Source organism: Numenius arquata, chromosome 8, assembly GCF_964106895.1.
Source record: "Numenius arquata chromosome 8, bNumArq3.hap1.1, whole genome shotgun sequence".
NCBI classification, from domain to species: Eukaryota; Metazoa; Chordata; class Aves; order Charadriiformes; family Scolopacidae; genus Numenius; species Numenius arquata.
In genome coordinates, this window is record NC_133583.1 from 2,480,857 (window position 1) to 2,491,366 (window position 10,510).

General features: G+C 44.0%; 1 protein-coding gene across 2 annotated transcripts; it reads right to left on the reverse strand.

Moving 5' to 3' along the window:
- Window positions 1–152: 152 nt before the first annotated feature.
- TRNT1 (tRNA nucleotidyl transferase 1) lies at window positions 153–6,143 on the reverse strand. 2 transcript variants are annotated; one of them, XM_074152111.1, is made up of 8 exons: window positions 6,057–6,143; window positions 5,765–5,880; window positions 4,890–5,083; window positions 4,185–4,323; window positions 3,805–3,931; window positions 3,377–3,570; window positions 2,942–3,192; window positions 153–1,805 (listed from the first exon to the last, which is right to left on the reverse strand). In XM_074152111.1, exons 2-8 carry the CDS (start codon window positions 5,823–5,825, stop codon window positions 1,557–1,559), a joined length of 1,215 nt encoding a protein of 404 aa, XP_074008212.1. In that variant the 5' UTR covers window positions 5,826–5,880; window positions 6,057–6,143; the 3' UTR covers window positions 153–1,556. The 2 variants fall into 2 exon arrangements, with proteins under 2 accessions (XP_074008212.1, XP_074008211.1); XM_074152110.1 differs by having other exon boundaries at window positions 5,765–5,912; window positions 6,057–6,136.
- Between the last annotated feature and the right edge of the window lie 4,367 nt (window positions 6,144–10,510).

The following is a 10,510-nucleotide window of genomic DNA, read 5'->3' on the forward strand; positions in this document are numbered from 1 at the left end:
TGCCTGAAAGGATGTAGTTTTGTGAAATGTTCATTACGAGACTCTGCTCCAGCACTCACCGTTATTACTCATCTCCCTCCCAAGATTTCAGTAGCTCGATAAAGGAGGTTTCAAATTAATTACATAATTAAATCAAACACCGTCCTGTTCTTAGGAGATTTGCTTTATTAACAGAGAAAAACAGCAGTTTTTTTCTTCCCCTCTTGTCTTCCCGAGGTTCCTAGGTCCCTTCAAAATCATTTACTGAAAGTAACTGACTTCATGGGGGGAAAAAAAAAAACCAGCTGGAAAGTTAACTGTAAGAAAGCACAAAATGCTGATTTTTGTGGCACCGCTCTGGAATTACTGCCATCTGGTGTCGCAAAGTGGTATATGAGGAAAAAGAAAATAAACAATTTTATTAGTTACCATGGTTTTGTAGGAAAACTTAAACCTGTAATAAAATTTATAGTAACTAGAGATGCTCTCGGTTAGAGCTATGTTTTTGTTTTTAAAAGCACACCAAAACACCTCCATTAAGACCAGCCCTTGAACCCACTCTGAGTTACCAGATACCACATGCAAACAACTCTCCTCCTCGAGGTTTCCTTCTCCCCCCAGCTTTGACCAACAGTGAAACCTCTTTACTTGTATTTTCCAAAATGTTACCGATACGTTTCTTTGTTCATTTTTGAAGAGCCAAATTCTTTAGGATTTCCTTTCCAATTGAATTCAGAATGCCTTTTTAGTGTGAAGAAACGTAGGATAATTAACACAGAAACAAACCAGGGAGGATCCCAGTGTGGTAAAACTTCCCAGCTTCTTCCCAAAATAACCCTGCGGAGTTACCCAGAGAGGTAAGAACTGAAAACATATCACAGAGCCCTTCAGTTCTCTAGGGATTTAGTTACGCAGTGATAAACAAGTTACTGAAAAACTACAGAAGAGACTGAAGAAGTTCATGATACTTGAATTTAAACATGATAGTTTATCACCCTTTTAATCTAAAATTGATTCTGGAATTATGGAAAATAAAAGCTTTACATAGGAAACAGACTTGTTTTACATGGTAAGAGAGTTTGGGAACTGCTGGAGTGAGTATTTTGATATGGTATCCGGCTTTAATTACAAAAAGAGATAAAGCTCATTATTTCTAGATACTTTATCGCTCTCCTCGGCACAAAAAAAAAAAAAAAAACCATGACTTTTTATCTAGAGGATAGAAACATGTTTTTTTGGTTTGTTTTTTTTTTTTTTTCCCAGATGTAGCAGAGTCAGAATGAGAAAAATCCTGTAATGCCCCGGAGTCAACATAAGATAAAGTAGTAAGTATTTATCATTAATATACAACAAAAAGAGGTAGAAAACATGGACTTTAGCAAGTGATGTTTTACATTACTGCATAATTAAACCTCTCCTTGCAGAAATTAGGAATTAGTAGCAGGAAAACCGTGCTGTCTGAGGATCTTAAAACATGACAAACACTATACTGGCTGTGAGTACAGTGGCACAATATTTACTGGTATCTCAGTTACACTCAGAATAGGGCAGGAACAGTTCTTTACTATTATTCAATTCTACAACTTTTTCAGGCAACTTAACAGTTCTTCTTTGTCCATGTGGTACCCACTCTTCTTCCATTCCTCCCGTAGCTGCTGTAATGCTGCTCCGATTTCTTTGCCAGACGACACACCCATTTTTCTTAAATCATGGCCACTCACGGGAAAAGAAGGAACAGTCCATTCCTGCATTTCTTTTAAAAGATGTTCTTCTCCTTGGTATTTTAGAAGCTCGCAGATCTTGGAGTTTGTATTAGCTTCCCTAGACTAAAAGAGACAAAAAGAAAAAGAGAGGATTCACTATGGAACAGCAGAAAACAGCTCAAACTGTGCTCAACATTGCATTATTCCCATGATGTCTTATTAGGCACCTTCTGGACAATGAGCTGGAGCTACAAAAGCCAGGATCTCTTCTGCCTCACAAGTCCTAACTTGGAGGCTCTGGGAGATCCTTGGGGACTTCCTGAATTCCAGGTAATCACTGTAACCATTATCTTCAGGCTCTAACAGGAGAGGAACTATATGACCTTTCCTGCGGGAGACAGGTCTCACTGCAGAAACTGCCGTCTCTCGCCTTCAGTCTCAGGTACCGCAATAAAAGTGTAGAACTTTCCCTCAAAACTACTTGAATCGTGCAGTGGAAGAACGTCATGGGTTTTCTGCTGGAACAGTGCTCCTCACCAAGGACACAAACCGATGCTCCGGGAATTTCACAGAAAAAGCTGGAGTCCCTCCAGGTCCAGATCCTGTCTCACGTTTTAATGCGGAAGGGGAGATCAGCAAACTGCCAGTCCCCAGGTGGGTTCACAGGAAACTTCTGTTTCAGGTGACTGAATATGACATTTTTCAGCCTGACTGAAAGGTAGGCTTTTAAATCAGTTCAAAAATGCCTACAGAACAGAAGGTGCTCAGAACTACTAAAAATACAGTGCGTTTCTGTTTGTTTTAAATAATTTCTTAAAAATTAATTTATAGCCTCGGTATTTTGGATGGGAAAGAAAAAAAAGCTTTTGAAACATCTGCTGCTATTTACCCTTTTGCAAAAGTAAGGGAATGAATCTTTTAATGCCAAAGTTTCTGCTTTATGTTGCAAAGAAATGACAGGACATTTGCAATAGTGCTTGTTAATTTCTGGCCCGCTCTCCAGAGGAAAAACAACCAAACCAACCAACCCCACCTTAGTTAACTGGAACTGGTATCAATAATACAGAAAGATATTCTTCCAGTTACTGTGAGGACATTACGGTCCAAATTTGGCTAATATTTTTTGTCAGTACATCCCATTTTTCCGATGAAAATATCACGGTCTTTAAAACCCTGGCAAAAATTTGCCCAAGACCAATAAACTGGAAATTCAAAGTTTACTGTGAGGAATAAAATAAAGCACTAGGAAATACACTTACATCCATTATGAAGTCCTGATATGGCCTAAGTGGTTCTGGACCCACAGCTTTGGTTAACTCTTGTCGGTGCTTCACTAAAAAAAGGCCAAGGTTTTTTTCCTCTTTGGAGATTTTCAGCCTCAGATCAAGGTTTGTGACATCATCCTTCACCTTGAACAGCGATGTCAGAACAGTCATCGGTTTCGGACATAGATTTTGAATATTTTTAGTGACTCTGTCAAATTCCTCTAAATTTCCATCAAGTGGTAATCCTAAAGGGATACACCCAAAAAAAGTGCAGAAAGAGTGTTAATAAGAAATGTGGATGTTAACACAGAAAAATAATAAAAATCTAATTTCTTTCCCGGTAAACCCAAGTTTTATCTCACTTTTTCATGCTGCAGTTCTGTTTGTATATGATACAAGAGTAAGAAATCAATCTTCATTTCACTTTACCTATGTATTGGGCAATATCCAGCTCATACATAAGTCGAACCAAATGATTTACATGGTTTCCAAGAAGAATTTTTTTCAGTTCCACCCAAATCCTTTCTCCTGATATTCCAGCCAAACCTTTGGCATTTTCTTTAATTGCTTGCAGTGTCGTAGGTTCATGATCACCAGGTTTTTCTGCGATTCTTCCATAAAACCTGCCCAAATAAAACCTCTGCATGTTAGATTGAGAGCAATTATTCCATTTATTCCCGCTATTCAGAGAATCAATGTCATGACAGTGTTAAATATTCTAATTTGTAATACTAGAGGAAACTTAACAATGTAACAATTACAACTCGTTCTACATCATTGATCTCATTTTGCCCATTCCTGACATCTTCTACAATGCTTAGTTCATTTCTTTATCTAGGAAAGGCAAAACCTAGTACCTGAAATATCTTAGGATTCGTAAATAATCTTCTTGTATTCTCTCACTTGCCTTTCCTACAAATCTAATTTTCTTGGTTTTCAAGTCTTCATATCCATTAAAAAAATCATACAGCATCCCATCCAAACCTAGAAAAAGAAAAAAAAATATGGAGGAATATGAATTTACAAACATGGCTGGCACAATTAAACGCTCTCATCTGAAAATACAGAAGACAAGTTGCGTGATTTGACCTGGTTTGTCAGATCATCTCCCCTATTTGTACAGACCTCTCAGCTGACAGCAGTGCAAACAAACAAAATTGAAACAGGCTGAGAGAATTTACTGGCTTAATTTGAAAAGCAGCGTTTCCTCTAAATATTTGTTTTTGAAAGAATTTACCTAAAAACATGGAATTGATAGTCAGATCCCTCCTTTCAGCATCCTTTTCCCAGTCAGTGGTAAATTCCACCTCTGCGTGTCGTCCATCGGTGACAACATCTATTCGAAGAGTAGTAATTTCAAAATTCTGTTCATGGAGCTGAAAATCCCACAGACATCATTACTTCAACACAACTGTGAATATAAATATAAAAGCTATCTATTTTTTCAGTGTCATGTTGGTTTGCATGTACCCAGCTTGAACACTAACTGTATAAAAGCATATAAAGTGTTTTCATAAATTTCTTTTCAATCAAGAAATAATACAAACACCTGAAAATAATCCTTGCGTTATTCATTTTCTAGGTACTCTGCAGAAGATGGAAGGAGCAAGGCAGAGGAAGCAAGACTTGGAAAATCGGGAGCAGGAAACACTAGGATCAACTTCCTCACATTATCTGAACGCGTGGGCAGCCTACATTATCTTTTCCAGTGATGACACAGCAGCATGAATGGGTCATGCAGAGGTAACATTCATTAAAATATGGCTATTAATTGAATTCTACAGACTAATCAAAAAAATCACCCTATGCTTTAAAGCAGGGTCTCATTTAAGCTCTTACTGTGGTACTTTAACAAAGAAGGAGCTTGCTACCAGTTTCCTATCAGATATGCTGCACATTCACAGATAAAATTAGAAAAGACCAAGTCAAATCATAAACCAACCCTGGCAGTAATGGTTCCATGTTTTTCTCCTTTGTTATTGATCAGACGAACACCAGCAGATGTGAACATTTCCTTCATCTCTGCCGGTGTAGCTGTAGTAGCAAAATCTATATCTTGTGGTGTCATTCCACTCAGCAAATCCCTCACAGCACCTCCGGCTATTCTCAGCTCGTAGTTCTTCTTCTCAAACAACTCTGGGAAGGAAAGGAAAACCATAAAGCACTCTCTCATACAAAAACCATAGCACACTGTCAGCCATAACCTACATTTTCACAGAGGAGGTCCATAGATGATACTCTATCATGTATAGATACTCTATGTATCTATGAATATACATACTCAAACATGCAGCAAGTATGTACATACTTTCAGCTTCATGCAAAAAGCACAAATCAGGTACACAGCTGAGCACCCACATATATTTTTCCCAGTCATTTCTGATATATTTTTCTGGGGCATTTCTGAAAACCTAAATATTTACAGGTTGCTAAATGATGCTGGGGCATTTTTAGCAGTTAGTAGCCGACAAGGGGAAAGTGTCTAGTTTACTTCTGGCAAAGCCGTGAGTCCAAATTTGTTCAGGAACAATAAATACCCCACAACAGCCCATGAACACCCAGCCCCGCCACGTCCTTTAAGCCATTTTAAAGGGGCGAGAGCTGAAGAGAAGCACCCACCGCCCAGAACAGCACAGCCACCCCTCAGCACCCACCGAAGCCCCTCTCCCTTTGCCTGGTGTGAGCGGACGGGGGCCGCGACGGGAGTGGAGGGGCAAATCCGGCACTCGCCGCCCTGGCTCCCCCGGCCGGCATTTTGCTCCTCCTCAGGCCACAGCAACCAGGCCCCGCTGTCCCCCCGCCCCGGCCCGCACTCACCCGCCACGCTGCGGAGCCCCGGCGTGAAGAGGGCCTGGAACTGGGGGGACTGCAGCTTCATGGCGCCCGGCGCTCGGTGCCGCAGCCGCAGCGGCGGGAGCAGCCGCAGGCCGGCCCTGCGGGGCAGAAGCAACACCTCAGCCCACATCTGAGGAGAGACAGCGACACGACCCGTCAGCCGCGCCGGGCCGTGGGTACCCCGGCCTCCTCCCTCTGCCCCCGCCGCCCCCCAATCCCGGCGCAGGGGGACCCCCCTTCTCCCCGCAGGGTCCCCGGCCGCGCAGGCACCCACCCGCGGGGCTCCCGGCACGCTGAGGCGGCGGCGTTAGGCCCGAGGAGCCGGCTCCGGCCGCCTGTCCTCGCTCCGGCGCCGACCGATGAGCTCAGCGGCGCGACGCGGAGCGGCCCGCCCCTTCCTCCGGCGGGAGAGCGGCCCGGTCCCCACTGGAGGCGGGGCGGGAAGGGCTCGGGGACCATCTCGGCTAGGGGAGGGTCTGGGTCTGGGTCCGGGTCCCGGGTCTGGGTCCCGGGTCTTGGTCCCGGCCCATTGCAGGCCCGGTCCGGGCCCTCTCCTGCCTCCCCTCAGCCGGGCCGGGGCCTTCCCCTCTCTTCCCTACCCTCAGCGGGATCCGGGCCCGGCTGAGGGGAGGGCCCGGGACCCGCTCCCGGGACCCGCTCCCGGGCCTGGTCCAGCTGATGGGAGGAAAAGGAGGGCCCGGGCCTCGCTGAGGGGAGGGTCCGTGACCTGGACCTGGCCCTGGCCCTGGCCCCGGCCCCGGGGAGGCCCGATCCCCTTGGCGGGGTCATTCGGCCGGGCAGGCCTGGGCCGAGCCGGGGCTGGGAGCGGGGTTGGTGTGTGTCCCGGGACAGGAGGGGCTTTGCCGGGTCGATAGGTGAGGAGCCGCGGGTGAAGCCCTCGGAGGTTTGCCCGCCTGTGTCGGCTGCTGTGGGAAAGCAGATCCGCGTTTGTCTTGATAAGGAATACAGCACGAAAGAAGGGAGTTACAAAGGCAACAGTACAAAATATTTACCATGATAAAAGAAATGGGCTAATTACCCTAACTCATCACTTGTGAGATCGCTGTAGGTGTTCAGTGCTGGTGTTACAGTTGGTGGCTGCTGAGCCGTGTCCCCCAGCTCATAGTTGCTGAACTATGAGAAGCAACTCAGTGTAGTTTAAATACTAGGTTTTATGTTTCTCAGCCTGGATTGATTTAAGTTTTCTTTACTGTGTGGAGATGTATGGACAAGACAGGATAACGCAGGAGTCCTGGGGATTTGGTAGAGTTAAGGGGGTCAGTCCTTCCCTCCGCATAACTGTAATTTCACTGCTGTGAAATTTTAGTGAAATGTCACTGCGTTTGGTCAACTGCACGTTCCAGGGCTCTTCTCACCCCTCCCTGTTACCCCTCATCTGAGGAGGCATCTCGGAAGGGTTGGGAGGAGTGGAGCCTGAAGGAGGAACCCACCCATATGGGAGTAAATTGGGAGTGTGGTTCCTTTGGAAGCCTGAATAAACCTCTGTCTCAGCAAAAAGGGTGCTAATGGGTTTCTTGGTAACTGGGAAGAAACATCACATGGGTCTTTTAAGCACCTCACTGCAGATAGGATAATGTTTATGAGCACAAAAGGGTTTTTTTTTTGAAACAACCTATTCCAAAGAAACCATCTCAGATTTACAATAATGTAGTCAGGCCTGTGTAAGAACATAACCTTTTCTTACCCTGTTTTTTGGTGACTACTGTTTCTTATTAAATTCCTGCTTCAGCTTCAGAAATTATCTCTTTTTCTACAGAAACATCTCACTGCATGTGTCAGAGCACTCTGCCCAGTAATTAGCTGTTTATTCAGAGACATAGGGGCTGGCCAGAGTTTAGGAGATCACCTAATTGATCTTTTTGCCTGGTGGTGGGATTTGATTATGACTTGTCATTCCTGGTTGATGTTTGGCTATAGATGCCCAGTGACAGAGTTTCTTTCAGTCCTCAGGTGCCAGCTCTGCTGCCTCCCTCTCCCTAACACTGAAAGCTTTCCCTGGTATCTAACCTGAATTTTACTTGCCGTTCTCTTCTAATCCCAGCCCAATGGAGATTGGGAGCATGTGAGAAGCTTTAACGCGTTAACATTTCTGCACAAGCCTTCCCTTGAGTTGTTTCCTCACTTTTTAGGCTCTCGTGGTGTCATGTGCTGTGTGCTGGTTTCTCTTCGTCTGCCCCATGGCTTTCTTACGCGCGGTGGCAGAGCTGGACGGGGTGCCCGTGAGCGGTGGCGTTATCAGCGCTGCGCAGAGCGGAAGGATTACTTCATGTATCTTGCAGAGGACGCTGGCTTTTTGCTGGCCTGAGGTGCCTTTTTCACATGTGCGTAACGTTGTTTTTGCCTCTTCAGTTTATGACCCTCCAAACCCCTAGATCCTTTCCTGTGGAACAGATACCTGATCAGTTGATAATTAATTATTTATAGCTAGTAATTTACAGTTGATAATGCCTAAATGCAATTGAGAGCTTGTCCATATTGAACTGCACCCAATGTCCATCAGTTTGCCAAGAACTTTCTTAATTCTAGTCTAAGCCTCCAAAGCACTCACCTCTCCCAGCTTGTGTCACCTGCACATTTAATAGGGCTCTCTGTACTTGCAATCCAGGTTGTTAATGAATGTAAGTCATTAGCCGCCTTCTCGTCCTTTCTGTAACTCCATTACATTTAGCCCCACTTTCTGCAGGGTCTTCTCTAGGCCCTTGGGTTGGTTTCTGCTGCTTGTCCTGATGTGAGCCCATGTTGTCCAGCCCCATGGATCACAGCCCAAAGCTCTCAGCACGAGGTGAGGAAGCTGGTCTTCCTTTGCTACTGGTAACTTCTCAGAATACCCCTGGTTGTACGCATGGCTGTATGGCAACAGCATTGGACAAGGTGGTATAAAACCATTGAACAAGACCTGCGCAGTTTTCCAGCAACATTTGGATTTGATTTTCTAGGGCAAGAAAAACTTGGGGTGTCAGCAGTGGTCCATAGATAGCTGGCTATAGGTTATTTCTTTGCAGTCAGTCATTAAACGTTCCTGCTCTTGCAAAGTTGTTAGAGAATTATCAGACTATGGTATATAATTAACCCTCAATAAATAAAGTAAAAGCATTTCTGGGCTAAACTGTGTGCTTGCGTGGAGCCTTCCATCCTGTGGTTAAACCTGTAGTTCCCGTTTTCAGTGCCTGCTTGTCTAACTTATCATCTGCCCTTATTTCTGAAGTACATATCACATTTGTACTTGAAAGGCAGCAGTTATAGAAGAAACCCACGGGGAGATGACCCGGAGGACGTTGGAACAAACTGAGCAGACTCTTCCCAGAACTTTAGTGACTCTGCAGGTAACCTCCTGGGGTGTCTGTTGTGGCTTGTTTGTGTCTTGTTGTGCTTTGTTTGAAGACTGCAAAGGTCCTGTTTTTCAAAGTCTGCTTTGCCTTACAGTGGGAAATGCATCTGGAATCTGCTTCCGACCAGTTGCCTGTGAGATAGTGGGACACGTCAGCTATAAGTAAGAAAAGCATTACTTTTTAGAGGCTGTTTTCCATGGTTTGGATTTCTACTGTCCTTTAAGAAGTATACTCTTTGCAAAGGGAATATATTGTTTACCTTCTGCTTATTACTTTTTACCATATATAACCAAAACATACTATAATCAAGGCTTTTATTTGCCCTGAGAACTTAGTATATATCTCTTGTAGATTTCTAGTTAACATCTTCACTTGAATACACTTATTTTGATTCTCTTTTCAGTATTTTCTCACCTGAAACACACAGGGTACCACAGGCTGCGAGGTGTTCTTATAGGTTGTGGTCTACACAGCCATGGAAATACCCCTTCCTAAAGCTGTATTTTCAATCTTAGTCTCATAGCAAGAAAAAGAAAATTAGCACTTTTGAAAACAAGGCAGGAAAAGATAAACTGATAAAAAATCCAGGGATAATATTTGAAAACTAATCTGCATTGCAGTAACATTTTGTATCCAGTTACAAATCAGTAACCTGCTTCTCAGAAAATAGTAGGTCTGTGTCTAATGCTTTTAGATGGCAAAAGTACATTTGAAAAGATCTTTAGGATCTTCTCAAAAGAAAGTGGCCAGGAAGAGTCAGGCTCCTTATTTTTTGAGAACAAAGTGAAAAAATCTATAGGTAGCAAAACCCACTTTAAGTAAACCCAAGAAAGAGCCAGGTTTTTTCTGTGCTAAATGCCAGAGCAGTCCTGAAACTAATGTACTGACATTACTCAAGTTAGTAGATGTGAATCTTGAGCAGCTGTAAAACATGAGGGTTTTTAAAGATTTTTTTTAAAATTCTGTACTGAAGTGATTATTTTTTTTAAAAAAGTGAGTGCTTTTAGCAGCGGAACTACTGAAGCTTCTTTCCCAGTTCTCATAGAGCTTTGACTGGAGCTGGGGAAGCACAACCTCTATGGGGGTGGAATGCCCTTTGCTGGCTTCTTGTGTCTTTCTCACTGTGGTATGGGGTTCACACTACATGAGCTTAATCTTCTTGAAACTGGTTTTTAGCTGCTGGTTTGGGTTGTAGGTGGCGGGTGGGAGAGCTGCAATGAACGGGGCAGGGAATGTTAATAGGTGGGAATGCAGATACGCACGGATAAAAGCACATGCACACACATCTGCGCGATTCAGAGTTGCGTTCTTGGCAGAGTTGTACTGGGGTTATTGCTAGCATGAAAATGAGAAGCTGGTTATTTTCAGTGTCTTGAAA